At 57.9% G+C, this 15,000-nt stretch overlaps 1 protein-coding gene across 1 annotated transcript in view; it reads right to left on the reverse strand.

Annotated features, from left to right (window-relative positions):
* Nucleotides 1-7: 7 nt before the first annotated feature.
* LOC145340765 (3 beta-hydroxysteroid dehydrogenase type 7-like) overlaps nt 8-15,000 on the reverse strand; it is a gene marked incomplete at its 3' end in the record, with an annotated part of 17,002 nt that continues 2,009 nt past the window's right edge. Inside the window, 6 exon segments of the mRNA XM_080185226.1 lie at nt 8-226; nt 228-364; nt 5,880-6,042; nt 7,332-7,431; nt 9,373-9,481; nt 11,036-11,191. Of these exon segments, the coding sequence (XP_080041352.1) occupies nt 8-226; nt 228-364; nt 5,880-6,042; nt 7,332-7,431; nt 9,373-9,481; nt 11,036-11,191 (884 nt within the window).

A 15,000-nucleotide genomic window follows, 5' to 3' on the forward strand; every position in this document is an offset into this window, starting at 1 on the left:
CCTGCCAGGGGTACAGAGGGCGGTAGCCGAAATGTCGCCCGGCCTTCTCGGTACGGACGGTGAAACTGGTGCTGGCCATAGCCAAGGTGTAACGGTTCAGGTAGGCGGTAAAGGGGCTGAATGGCCTCAGCACCAGCTGCAGGAACTCCAGCAGGGCAGCCAGCAGGTAGACCAGGGCGTACGGGAGCAGCGGGCGCTCCTGGCCCACCAGCCGCACCCCGCAGGGGGGCCAGCAGCTCCATGTTGAAATCCATGTGACTCCTGTCCGGGGAGGCGTCGGTGCAGTAATAGGCCTGCCCGCCCACCAGCCCGGGACGCTCCTCCAGGCCCCGGGCAGCCAGAATGTGCATCCAGGCCACGTTACCTAAAGAACAGGGCGGCAGAGAGAGAGAGGGGGGGGTCAGCTCAGAATGCCCACATACCACAGCCGCACCCACCACACCGACAACCCACCGACTGTCCGACAACCCAACTGTCCCGACAACCCAACTGTCCGACGACCCAACTGTCCGACGACCCAACTGTCCGACAACCCAACTGTCCGACAACCCAACTGTCCGACAACCCAACTGTCCGACAACCCACCAACTGTCCGACAACCCAACTGTCCGACACCCAACTGTCCGACAACCCACCAACTGTCCGACAACCCAACTGTCCGACAACCCAACTGTCCGACACCCAACTGTCCGACAACCCACCAACTGTCTGACAACCCACCAACTGTCCGACAACCCACCAACTGTCTGACAACCCACCAACTGACCGACAACCCAACTGTCCGACAACCCAACTGTCCGACAACCCAACTGACCGACAACCCAACTGACCGACAACCAACTGACCGACAACCCAACTGACCGACAACCCACCAACTGTCCGACAACCCAACTGACCGACAACCACCAACTGTCTGACAACCAACTGTCCGACAACCCAACTGACCGACAACCCAACTGACCGACAACCCAACTGACCGACAACCCACCAACTGTCCAACAACCCAACTGTCCGACAACCCAACTGACCGACAACCCAACTGTCCGACAACCCCCCAACTGTCCGACAACCCAACTGACCGACAACCAACCAACTGTCTGACAACCCAACTGTCCGACAACCCAACTGACCGACAACCCAACTGTCCGACAACCCAACTGACCGACAACACACCAACTGTCCGACAACCCAACTGTCCGACAACCCAACTGACCGACAACCCAACTGTCCGACAACCCCCACTGTCCGACAACCCCACTGACCGACAACCCAACTGACCACAACCCACCAACTGTCCGACAACCCAACTGTCCGACAACCCAACTGTCCGACAACCCAACTGTCCGACAACCCAACTGACTGACAACCCACCAACTGTCCGACAACCCAACTGACCAACACCCACCAACTGACCGACAACCCAACTGACCGACAACCCAACTGACCGACAACCCAACTGACCGACAACCCACCAACTGTCCAACAACCCAACTGACCGACAACCCAACTGACCGAAACCCAACTGACCGACAACCCAACTGACCGACAACCCAACTGACCGACAACCCACCAACTGTCCAACAACCCAACTGACCGACAACCCAACTGACCGACAACCCAACTGACCGACAACCCACTGTCCAACAACCCACCAACTGACCAACAACCCACCAACTGACCAACAACCCACCAACTGACCAACAGAAACACAGATTTATTATTGTCGCGCGTATCGGGATACAGGGAAAAGTGTTGTTTCTTGCACGCTGTACAGGCAAAGCATACCGTCATAGAGAAGGAAAGGAGAGGGGGCAGAATGTAGGGTTACAGTCACAGAGAGGGTGCAAAGAAAAGATCAGCTCAATACAAGACAGGGTCACAAAGCACGTGCGAGCGAGACAGAGAGTGCGACACCGTCCAGCATAGTAACGTACGCCGATATCTTCTCCCGAGCCAGGCACTAAATATATACACAGAGTAAAGCTCCCTCTATACTGCTCCCCCCATCCCAGGACAGGTACAGCACGGGGTTAGATACAGAGTAAAGCTCCCTCTACACTGTCCCCCCATCAGACACTCCCAGGACAGGTACAGCATGGGTTAGATACAGGGTAAAGCTCCCTCTACACTGTCCCCCATCAAACACTCCCAGGACAGGTACAGCACGGGGTTAGATACAGAGTAAAGCTCCTCTACACTGTCCCCCCATCAAACACTCCCAGGACAGGTACAGCACGGGGTTAGATACAGAGTAAAGCTCCTCTACACTGTCCCCCCATCAAACACTCCAGGACAGGTACAGCACGGGGTTAGATACAGAGTAAAGCTCCCTCTACACTGTCCCCACATCAAACACTCCCAGGACAGGTACAGCACGGGTTAGATACAGAGTAAAGCTCCCTCTACACTGTCCCCATCAAAACACTCCCAGCACAGGGACAGCACGGGGTTAGATACAGAGTAAAGCTCCCTCTACACTGTCCCCCCATCAAACACTCCCAGGACAGGTACAGCACGGGGTTAGATACAGAGTAAAGCTCCCTCTACACTGTCCCCCCATCAAACACTCCCAGGACAGGTACAGCACGGGGTTAGATACAGAGTAAAGCCCCCTCTACACTGTCCCCCATCAAACACTCCCAGGACAGTACAGCACGGGGTTAGATACAGAGTAAAGCTCCCTCTACACTGTCCCCATCAAACACTCCCAGCACAGGTACAGCACGGGGTTAGATACAGAGTAAAGCTCCCTCTACACTGTCCCCCATCAAACACTCCAGGACAGGTACAGCACGGGGTTAGATACAGAGTAAAGCTCCCTCTACACTGTCCCCCTATCAAACACTCCCAGGACAGGTACAGCACGGGGTTAGATACAGAGTAAAGCTCCCTCTACACTGTCCCCCCATCAAACACTCCCAGGACAGGTACAGCACGGGTTAGATACAGAGTAAAGCTCCCTCGACACTGTCCCCCCATCAAACACTCCCAGGACAGGTACAGCACGGGGTTAGATACAGAGTAAAGCTCCCTCTACACTGTCCCCCCATCAAACACTCCCAGGACAGGTACAGCACGGGGTTAGATACAGAGTAAAGCTCCCTCTACACTGTCCCCCCATCAAACACTCCCAGGACAGGTACAGCACGGGGTTAGATACAGAGTAAAGCTCCCTCTACACTGTCCCCCCCATCAAACACTCCCAGGACAGGGACAGCACGGGGTTAGATACAGAGTAAAGCTCCCTCTACACTGTCCCCCCATCAAACACTCCCAGGACAGGTACAGCACGGGGTTAGATACAGAGTAAAGCTCCCTCTACACTGTCCCCCCATCAAACACTCCCAGGACAGGTACAGCACGGGGTTAGATACAGAGTAAAGCTCCTCTACACTGTCCCCCCATCAAACACTCCCAGGACAGGTACAGCACGGGGTTAGATACAGAGTAAAGCTCCTCTACACTGTCCCCCCCATCAAACACTCCAGGACAGGGACAGCACGGGGTTAGATACAGAGTAAAGCTCCCTCTACACTGTCCCCCCATCAAACACTCCCAGGACAGGTACAGCACGGGGTTAGATACAGAGTAAAAGCTCCCTCTACACTGTCCCCCCATCAAACACTCCCAGGACAGGTACAGCACGGGTTAGATACAGAGTAAAGCTCCCTCGACACTGTCCCCCCATCAAACACTCCCAGGACAGGTACAGCACGGGGTTAGATACAGAGTAAAGCTCCCTCGACACTGTCCCCCCATCAAACACTCCCAGGACAGGTACAGCACGGGGTTAGATACAGAGTAAAGCTCCCTCTACACTGTCCCCCCCATCAAACACTCCCAGGACAGGTACAGCACGGGGTTAGATACAGAGTAAAGCTCCTCTACACTGTCCCCCCCATCAAACACTCCCAGGGCAGGTACAGCACGGGTTAGATACAGAGTAAAGCTCCCTCTACACTGTCCCCCCCATCAAACACTCCCAGGACAGGGACAGCCACGGGGTTAGATACAGAGTAAAGCTCCCTCTACACTGTCCCCCCATCAAACACTCCCAGGACAGGTACAGCACGGGGTTAGATACAGAGTAAAGCTCCCTCTACACTGTCCCCCCATCAAACACTCCCAGGACAGGTACAGCACGGGGTTAGATACAGAGTAAAGCTCCCTCTACACTGTCCCCATCAAACACTCTCAGGACAGGTACAGCACGGGGTTAGATACAGAGTAAAGCTCCCTCTACACTGTCCCCATCAAACACTCCCAGGACAGGTACAGCACGGGGTTAGATACAGAGTAAAGCTCCCTCTACACTGTCCCCATCAAACACTCCAGGACAGGTACAGCACGGGGTTAGATACAGAGTAAAGCTCCCTCTACACTGTCCCCCATCAAACACTCCCAGGACAGGGACAGCACGGGGTTAGATACAGAGTAAAGCTCCCTCTACACTGTCCAAGCTCTCTCTGATAGAGCATCTTATGGAGGCATAGGCCTTATCCCCATAATGACATGTATTTACACCACTAATCCACCCTAACCTACACATCTTTGGACACTAAGGGACAATTTAGCATGGCCAATCCACCCTAACCTACACATCTTTGGACACTAAGGGACATTTAGCACGGCCAATCCACCCTAACCTACACATCTTTGGACACTAAGGGACAATTTAGCATGGCCAATCCACCCTAACCTACACATCTTTGGACACTAAGGGACAATTTAGCACGGCCAATCCACCCTAACCTACACATCTTTGGACACTAAGGGACAATTTAGCACGGCCAATCCACCCTAACCTACACATCTTTGGACACTAAGGGACAATTTAGCACGGCCAATCACCCTAACCTACACATCTTTGGACACTAAGGGACAATTTAGCACGGCCAATCCACCCTAACCTACACATCTTTGGACACTAAGGGACAATTTAGCACGGCCAATCCACCCTAACCTACACATCTTTGGACACTAAGGGACAATTTAGCACGGCCAATCCACCCTAACCTACACATCTTTGGACACTAAGGGACAATTTAGCACGGCCAATCCACCCTAACCTACACATCTTTGGACACTAAGGGACAATTTAGCATGGCCAATCCACCCTAACCTACACATCTTTGGACACTAAGGGACAATTTAGCACAGCCAATCCACCCTAACCTACACATCTTTGGACACTAAGGGACAATTTAGCACGGCCAATCCACCCTAACCTACACATCTTTGGACACTAAGGGACAATTTAGCACGGCCAATCCACCCTAACCTACACATCTTTGGACACTAAGGGACAATTTAGCACGGCCAATCCACCCTAACCTACACATCTTTGGACACTAAGGGACAATTTAGCACGGCCAATCCACCCTAACCTACACATCTTTGGACACTAAGGGACAATTTAGCACGGCCAATCCACCCTAACCTACACATCTTTGGACACTAAGGGGACAATTTAGCATGGCCAATCCACCCTAACCTACACATCTTTGGACACTAAGGGACAATTTAGCACGGCCAATCCACCCTAACCTACACATCTTTGGACACTAAGGGACAATTTAGCACGGCCAATCCGCCCTAACCTACACATCTTTGGGACACTAAGGGACAATTTAGCACGGCCAATCCACCCTAACCTGCGTATCTTTCGGACTGTGGGAGGAACCTGGAGCACCCGGAGGAAACCCACGCAGACACGGGGAGAATGTGCAGTCTCCACACAGACAGTGACCCGGGGCCGGTTAATCGAACCCGGGTCCCCGTGAGGCCGTAGCGCTAACCCCGCTGTGCTACCCCGGGAGTGTGTGTATACACTAACTGGAGAGTTGTGTACCCCGATGGGTTCGATCCCAGTTACTTACCCACGTACGCCCGCCCCAACTGAACCGCGCGAGGTCCCAACCGGAAGAGGCGCCCTCCACACCGGCAGGCCCTCTGGTACATTCCTCTGAGCAAGGGGCACCCCTCACCGTAGATGCCAATCGGTCTCACAGCGCAAGTCAAAAGCTTCGCCCCTCCAGAAACCTGGGCAGGAATTCAGGAGAGAGTGCTCAGCGATGGTTCCCTCACCTCCCTCCACCCCCCCAACCCCTCCACAACCCTACTGGGCCTGGTGAGGCCTGGCCCTCAGGCTCCGTCAACTCCCAGTCCCGAGCCCAGGCTGGGTATCAGTCAGGGGCTCCCCCGTCAAAGAGGGAGTCTCTCCGTCAGGGACTACCCCCCGTCAAAGAGGGAGTCTCTCCGTCAGGGACTCCCCCCTGTCCAAGAGGGAGTCTCTCCGTCAGGGACGCCCCCCTGTCAAAGAGGGAGTCTCTCCATCAGGGACTCCCCCGTCAAAGAGGGAGTCTCTCCGTCAGGGACTCCCCCCTGTCCAAAAGGGAGTCTCTCCTTCAGGGACTCCCCCGTCAAAGAGGGAGTCTCTCCGTCAGGGACTCCCCCCGTCAAAGAGGGAGTCACTCCGTCAGGTACTCCCCCCGTCAAAGAGGGAGTCTCTCCGTCAGGGAATCCCCCCGTCAAAGAGGGAGTCTCTCCGTCAGGTACTCCCCCCGACAAAGAGGGAGTCTCTCCGTCAGGGACTCCCCCCGTCAAAGAGGGAGTCTCTCCGTCAGGTACTCCCCCCGTCAAAGAGGGAGTCTCTCCGTCAGGGACTCCCCCCGTCAAAGAGGGAGTCTCTCCGTCAGGGACTCCCCCCGTCAAAGAGGGAGCCTCTCCGTCAGGGACTCCCCCCGTCAAAGAGGGAGCCTCTCCTTCAGGGACACCCCCGTCAAAGAGGGAGTCTCTCCGTCAGGTACTCCCCCCGTCATAGAGGGAGTCACTCCGTCAGGGACTCCCCCGTCAAAGAGGGAGTCTCTCCGTCAGGCACTCCCCCGTCAAAGAGGGAGTCTCTCCGTCAGGGACTCCCCCCGTCAAAGAGGGAGTCTCTCCGTCAGGGACTCCCCCCATCAAAGAGGGAGTCTCTCCGTCAGGGACTCCCCCCATCAAAGAGGGAGTCTCTCCGTCAGGGACTCCCCCGTCAAAGAGGGAGTCTTTCCGTCAGGGACGCCCCCCCGTCAAAAGAAGGAGTCTCTCCGTCAGGGACTCCCCCGTCAAAGAGGGAGTCGCTCCGTCAGGGACTCCCCCCCGTCAAAGAGGGAGTCTCTCCGTCAGGGACTCCCCCGTTCAAGAGGGAGTCTCTCTGTCAGGGACTCCCCCATTCAAGAGGGAGTCTCTCCGTCAGGGACTCCCTTGTTAAAGCAGGAGACTCTCAGTCAGGGAGTTCTGTGAAACAAGGGAGAGCCCCATGGGGTCATGCTGTGCGAGTTGAAGCCACTCACCTTCATTCCATTGGCTGACAGGATGGCCCTCTCGGCAGCTGCCTTGGTGCGGGCGTAGGGGACCTCGAGGAGGGTGTTGTAGGCAGTTTCCTCGTTCCCTCTGCGGGACCACAGCCAAAAAAACGGGTTAAGGCAGCATCAAGTGGAGGCCATTCAGTCCCTCTGGCCTGTGCTCTCGTTCAAAACTGTCTCCAAATCTCCCCACTCCCTCCGTGAGGACATGTGTCTCACACCGACACCTGAGCCTGGGTACGCACACCTCCCCCACCACAATATTCCCGAATCCCTGGCCCGGGAGAATGGGGAGAAACCTTCCCAAGGGAGTCCCTGACAGAGAGACTCCCTCTTTAACAAGGGAGGCCTGATGGAGAGACTCCCTCTTTAACGGGGGAGTCCCTGACGGAGAGACTCCTACTTTGACAGGGGAGTCCCTGACGGAGAGACTCCCTCTTTGACAGGGGAGTCCCTGACAGAGAGACTCCCTCTTTGACAGAGGAGTCCCTGACCGAGAGACTCCCTCTTTGACAGGAGAGTCCCTGACCGAGAGACTCCTTCTTTGACAGGGGAGTCCCTGACGGAGAGACTCCCTCTTTGACAGGGGAGTCCCTGACCGAGAGACTCCCTCTTTGACAGGGGAGTCCCTGACCGAGAGACTCCATCTTTGACAGGGGAGTCCCTGACGGAGAGACTCCCTCTTTGACAGGGACGGAGAGACTCCCTCTTTGACAGGGGAGTCCCTGACGGAGAGATTCCCTCTTCAACAGGGGAGTCCCTGACTGATACCCAGCCTGGGCTCGGGACTGGGAGTTGACGGAGCCTGAGGGCCAGGCCTCGTCAGGTCAATGGCTTCATCCGATCATCTCCCTCCACGCCCCAGACTCAGGACAATATGGAATTTCCATGGGACACACCCCTGCCCTCCCTCAGGGATCTGTTCCTGTGTCCGATCCCTTCCCACACCTCACACTACAACCCAAAATCTCAAACTACCATCTAAGTCACAACATTAAGGGAGTCCCGCACTGTGGGAGGGTCAGTGCTGAGGGAGTCCCGCACTGTGGGAGGGTCGGTGCTGAGGGAGTCCCGCACTGTGGGAGGGTCGGTGCTGAGGGAGTCCCGCACTGTGGGGAGGGTCGGTGCTGAGGGAGTCCCGCACTGTGGGAGGGTCGGTGCCGAGGGAGTCCCGCACTGTGGGACGGTCGGTGCCGAGGGAGTCCCGCACTGTGGGAGGGTCGGTGCCGAGGGAGTCCCGCACTGTGGGAGGGTCGGTGCCGAGGGAGTCCCGCACTGTGGGAGGGTCGGTGCCGAGGGAGCCCCGCACTGTGGGAGGGTCGGTGCCGAGGGAGTCCCGCATTGTGGGAGGGTCGGTGCTGAGGGAGTCCCGCACTGTGGGAGGGTCGGTGCTGAGGGAGTCCCGCACTGTGGGAGGGTCGGTGCTGAGGGAGTCCCGCACTGTGGGAGGGTCGGTGCTGAGGGAGTCCCGCACTGTGGGAGGGTCGGTGCTGAGGGAGTCCCGCACTGTGGGAGGGTCGGTGCTGAGGGAGTCCCGCACTGTGGGAGGGTCGGTGCTGAGGGAGTCCCGCACTGTGGGAGGGTCGGTGCTGAGGGAGTCCCGCACTGTGGGAGGGTCAGTGCTGAGGGAGTCCCGCACTGTTGGAGGGTCGGTGCTGAGGGAGTCCCGCACTGTGGGAGGGTCGGTGCTGAGGGAGTCCCGCACTGTGGGGAGGGTCGGTGCTGAGGGAGTCCCGCACTGTGGGAGGGTCGGTGCTGAGGGAGTCCCGCACTGTGGGGAGGGTCAGTGCTGAGGGAGTCCCGCACTGTGGGAGGGTCGGTGCTGAGGGAGTCCCGCACTGTGGGAGGGTCGGTGCTGAGGGAGTCCCGCACTGCGGGAGGGTCGGTGCTGAGGGAGTCCCGCACTGCGGGAGGGTCGGTGCTGAGGGAGTCCCGCACTGCGGGAGGGTCGGTGCTGAGGGAGTCCCGCACTGTGGGAGGGTCGGTGCTGAGGGAGTCCCGCACTGTGGGAGGGTCGGGGCTACTTTACCGGATAAAGGGTTCACCCCGAGTGTTTGGACCAACAACCTCCATACTACTGGTGTAGACACAGCGAGAGATGCCATTGGCTACACAGGCCTCGATCACATGATGTGTTCCTGCAAGACAGAATTATTCACAATGAAACCCTCCCCACAGTGCGGGACTCCCTCAGCACCGACCCTCCCACAGTGCAGGACTCCCTCAGCACCGACCCTCCCACAGTGCGGGACTCCCTCAGCACCGACCCTCCCACAGTGCAGGACTCCCTCAGCACCGACCCTCCCACAATGCGTGACTCCCTCAGCACCGACCCTCCCACAGTGCGGGACTCCCTCAGCACCGACCCTCCCACAGTGCGGGACTCCTTCAGCACCGACCCTCCCACAGTGCGGGACTCCCTCAGCACCGACCCTCCCACAGTGCGGGACTCCCTCAGCACCGACCCTCCCACAGTGCGGGACTCCCTCAGCACCGACCCTCCCAGAGTGCGGGACTCCCTCAGCACTGACCCTCCCACATTGCGGGACTCCCTCAGCACCGACCCTCCCCACAGTGCGGGACTCCCTCAGCACCGACCCTCCCCACAGTGCGGGACTCCCTCAGCACCGACCCTCCCACAGTGCGGGACTCCCTCAGCACCGACCCTCCCAGAGTACGGGACTCCCTCAGCACCGACCCTCCCCACAGTGCGGGACTCCCTCAGCACCGACCCTCCCCACAGTGCGGGACTCCCTCAGCACCGACCCTCCCACAGTGTGGGACTCCCTCAGCACCGACCCTCCCACAGTGCAGCGATCCCTCAGCACCGACCCTCCCACAGTGCGGGACTCCCTCAGCACCGACCCTCCCAGAGTACGGGACTCCCTCAGCACCGACCCTCCCCACAGTGCGGGACTCCCTCAGCACCGACCCTCCCCACAGTGCGGGACTCCCTCAGCACCGACCCTCCCACAGTGTGGGACTCCCTCAGCACCGACCCTCCCACAGTGCGGGACTCCCTCAGCACCGACCCTCCCACAGTGCAGCGATCCCTCGGCACCGACCCTCCCACAGTGCGGGACTCCCTCAGCACCGACCCTCCCACAGTGCGGGACTCCCTCAGCACCGACCCTCCCACAGTGCGGGACTCCCTCAGCACCGACCCTCCCACAGTGCGGGACTCCCTCAGCACCGACCCTCCCACAGTGCGGGACTCCCTCAGCACCGACCCTCCCACAGTGCGGGACTCCCTCAGCACCGACCCTCCCACAGTGCGGGACTCCCTCAGCACCGACCCTCCCACAGTGCGGGACTCCCTCAGCACCGACCCTCCCACAGTGCGGGACTCCCTCAGCACCGACCCTCCCACAGTGCGGGACTCCCTCAGCACCGACCCTCCCACAGTGCGGGACTCCCTCAGCACCGACCCTCCCACAGTGCGGGACTCCCTCAGCACCGACCCTCCCACAGTGCGGGACTCCCTCAGCACTGACCCTCCCACAGTGCGGGACTCCCTCAGCACTGACCCTCCCACAGTGCGGGACTCCCTCAGCACCGACCCTCCCACAGTGCGGGACTCCCTCAGCACCGACCCTCCCACAGTGCGGGACTCCCTCAGCACCGACCCTCCCACAGTGCGGGACTCCCTCAGCACCGACCCTCCCACAGTGCGGGACTCCCTCAGCACCGACCTTGCACATTCACTTCCTCCATCCTCTTTTCAGGAACAGTCCAAAGCACGTCGATAAGACTCGCCAAATGCATGATCACATCTACACCCTGGCTGGCTCGAATCAAGTGCTCTCGATCCCTCACATCTCCCTCAATCACCGTCACAGTCACGGAATCTGGGAAGGAAATACAGAAAGAGACATACTCAAACTAATCCCACTGCCCCCGCTCTCTCCCCATAGCCCTGTATCAATCCCCAAACTAATCCCACTGCCCCGCTCTCTCCCCATAGCCCTGTATCAATCCCCAAACTAATCCCACTGCCCCGCTCTCTCCCCATAGCTCAATCCCCAAACTAATCCCACTGCCCCGCTCTCTCCCCATAGCTCAATCCCCAAACTAATCCCACTGCCCCGCTCTCTCCCCATAGCTCAATCCCCAAACTAATCCCACTGCCCTGCTCTCTCCCCATAGCTCAATCCCCAAACTAATCCCACTGCCCCCGCTCTCTCCCCATAGCTCAATCCCCAAACTAATCCCACTGCCCCGCTCTCTCCCCATAGCCCTGTATCAATCCCCAAACTAATCCCACTGCCCCCGCTCTCTCCCCATAGCCCAATCCCAAACTAATCCCACTGCCCCCGCTCTCTCCCCATAGCCCTGTATCAATCCCCAAACTAATCCCACTGCCCCGCTCTCTCCCCATAGCCCTGTATCAATCCCCAAACTAATCCCACTGCCCCGCTCTCTCCCCATAGCCCAATCCCAAACTAATCCCACTGCCCCCGCTCTCTCCCCATAGCCCTGTATCAATCCCCAAACTAATCCCACTGCCCCGCTCTCTCCCCATAGCCCTGTATCAATCCCCAAACTAATCCCACTGCCCCGCTCTCTCCCCATAGCTCAATCCCCAAACTAATCCCACTGCCCCCGCTCTCTCCCCATAGCTCAATCCCCAAACTAATCCCACTGCCCCGCTCTCTCCCCATAGCCCTGTATCAATCCCCAAACTAATCCCACTGCCCCGCTCTCTCCCCATAGCCCTGTATCAATCCCCAAACTAATCCCACTGCCCCGCTCTTTCCCCATAGCCCAATCCCCAAACTAATCCCACTGCCCCCGCTCTCTCCCCATAGCTCAATCCCCAAACTAATCCCACTGCCCCCGCTCTCTCCCCATAGCTCAATCCCCAAACTAATCCCACTGCCCCGCTCTCTCCCCATAGCCCTGTATCAATCCCCAAACTAATCCCACTGCCCCGCTCTCTCCCCATAGCCCTGTATCAATCCCCAAACTAATCCCACTGCCCCGCTCTCTCCCCATAGCTCAATCCCCAAACTAATCCCACTGCCCCCGCTCTCTCCCCATAGCTCAATCCCCAAACTAATCCCACTGCCCCGCTCTCTCCCCATAGCCCTGTATCAATCCCCAAACTAATCCCACTGCCCCGCTCTCTCCCCATAGCTCAATCCCCAAACTAATCCCACTGCCCCGCTCTCTCCCCATAGCTCAATCCCCAAACTAATCCCACTGCCCCGCTCTCTCCCCATAGCTCAATCCCCAAACTAATCCCACTGCCCTGCTCTCTCCCCATAGCTCAATCCCCAAACTAATCCCACTGCCCCCGCTCTCTCCCCATAGCTCAATCCCCAAACTAATCCCACTGCCCCCGCTCTCTCCCCATAGCCCTGTATCAATCCCCAAACTAATCCCACTGTCCCGCTCTCTCCCCATAGCTCAATCCCCAAACTAATCCCACTGTCCCGCTCTCTCCCCATAGCTCAATCCCCAAACTAATCCCACTGCCCCGCTCTCTCCCCATAGCTCAATCCCCAAACTAATCCCACTGCCCTGCTCTCTCCCCATAGCTCAATCCCCAAACTAATCCCACTGCCCCCGCTCTCTCCCCATAGCTCAATCCCCAAACTAATCCCACTGCCCCGCTCTCTCCCCATAGCCCTGTATCAATCCCCAAACTAATCCCACTGCCCTGCTCTCTCCCCATAGCTCAATCCCCAAACTAATCCCACTGCCCCGCTCTCTCCCCATAGCTCAATCCCCAAACTAATCCCACTGCCCCGCTCTCTCCCCATAGCTCAATCCCCAAACTAATCCCACTGCCCTGCTCTCTCCCCATAGCTCAATCCCCAAACTAATCCCACTGCCCCACTCTCTCCCCATAGCTCAATCCCCAAACTAATCCCACTGTCCCGCTCTCTCCCCATAGCTCAATCCCCAAACTAATCCCACTGCCCCCGCTCTCTCCCCATAGCTCAATCTCCAAACTAATCCCACTGCCCCGCTCTCTCCCCATAGCTCAATCCCCAAACTAATCCCACTGTCCCGCTCTCTCCCCATAGCTCAATCCCCAAACTAATCCCACTGCCCCCGCTCTCTCCCCATAGCTCAATCTCCAAACTAATCCCACTGCCCCGCTCTCTCCCCATAGCCCAATCCCCAAACTAATCCCACTGCCCCCGCTCTCTCCCCATAGCCCTGTATCAATCCCCAAACTAATCCCACTGCCCCGCTCTCTCCCCATAGCCCTGTATCAATCCCCAAACTAATCCCACTGCCCCGCTCTCTCCCCATAGCTCAATCCCCAAACTAATCCCACTGCCCCGCTCTCTCCCCATAGCCCTGTATCAATCCCCAAACTAATCCCACTGCCCCGCTCTCTCCCCATAGCCCTGTATCAATCCCCAAACTAATCCCACTGCCCCGCTCTCTCCCCATAGCTCAATCCCCAAACTAATCCCACTGCCCCCGCTCTCTCCCCATAGCTCAATCTCCAAACTAATCCCACTGCCCCCGCTCTCTCCCCATAGCCCTGTATCAATCCCCAAACTAATCCCACTGCCCCGCTCTCTCCCCATAGCCCTGTATCAATCCCCAAACTAATCCCACTGCCCCGCTCTCTCCCCATAGCCCTGTATCAATCCCCAAACTAATCCCACTGTCCCGCTCTCTCCCCGTAGCCCTGTATCAATCCCCAAACTAATCCCACTGCCCCGCTCTCTCCCCATAGCTCAATCCCCAAACTAATCCCACTGCCCCGCTCTCTCCCCATAGCTCAATCCCCAAACTAATCCCACTGCCCCGCTCTCTCCCCATAGCTCAATCCCCAAACTAATCCCACTGCCCCCGCTCTCTCCCCATAGCTCAATCCCCAAACTAATCCCACTGCCCCCGCTCTCTCCCCATAGCCCTGTATCAATCCCCAAACTAATCCCACTGCCCCGCTCTCTCCCCATAGCCCTGTATCAATCCCCAAACTAATCCCACTGCCCCGCTCTCTCCCCATAGCCCTGTATCAATCCCCAAACTAATCCCACTGCCCCCGCTCTCTCCCCATAGCTCAATCCCCAAACTAATCCCACTGTCCCGCTCTCTCCCCATAGCTCAATCCCCAAACTAATCCCACTGCCCCGCTCTCTCCCCATAGCTCAATCCCCAAACTAATCCCACTGCCCCGCTCTCTCCCCATAGCCCTGTATCAATCCCCAAACTAATCCCACTGCCCCCGCTCTCTCCCCGTAGCCCTGTATCAATCCCCAAACTAATCCCACTGCCCCGCTCTCTCCCCATAGCCCTGTATCAATCCCCAAACTAATCCCACTGTCCCGCTCTCTCCCCATAGCTCAATCCCCAAACTAATCCCACTGCCCCGCTCTCTCCCCATAGCTCAATCCCCAAACTAATCCCACTGCCCCGCTCTCTCCCCATAGCTCAATCCCCAAACTAATCCCACTGCCCCCGCTCTCTCCCCATTGCCCTGTATCAATCCCCAAACTAATCCCACTGCCCCGCTCTCTCCCCATAGCCCAATCCCCAAACTAATCCCACTGTCCCGCTCTCTCCCCATTGCCCTGTATCAATCCCCAAACTAATCCCACTGCCCCCGCTCTCTCCCCATAGCCCTGTATCAATCCCCAAACTAATCCCACTGCCCCCACTCTCTCCCCATAGCTCAATCCCCAAACTA

The sequence above is a fragment of the Carcharhinus amblyrhynchos genome, unplaced genomic scaffold, assembly GCF_965287045.1.
Source record: "Carcharhinus amblyrhynchos unplaced genomic scaffold, sCarAmb.v2.hapA chromosome_1399, whole genome shotgun sequence".
NCBI lineage: Eukaryota > Metazoa > Chordata > Chondrichthyes > Carcharhiniformes > Carcharhinidae > Carcharhinus > Carcharhinus amblyrhynchos.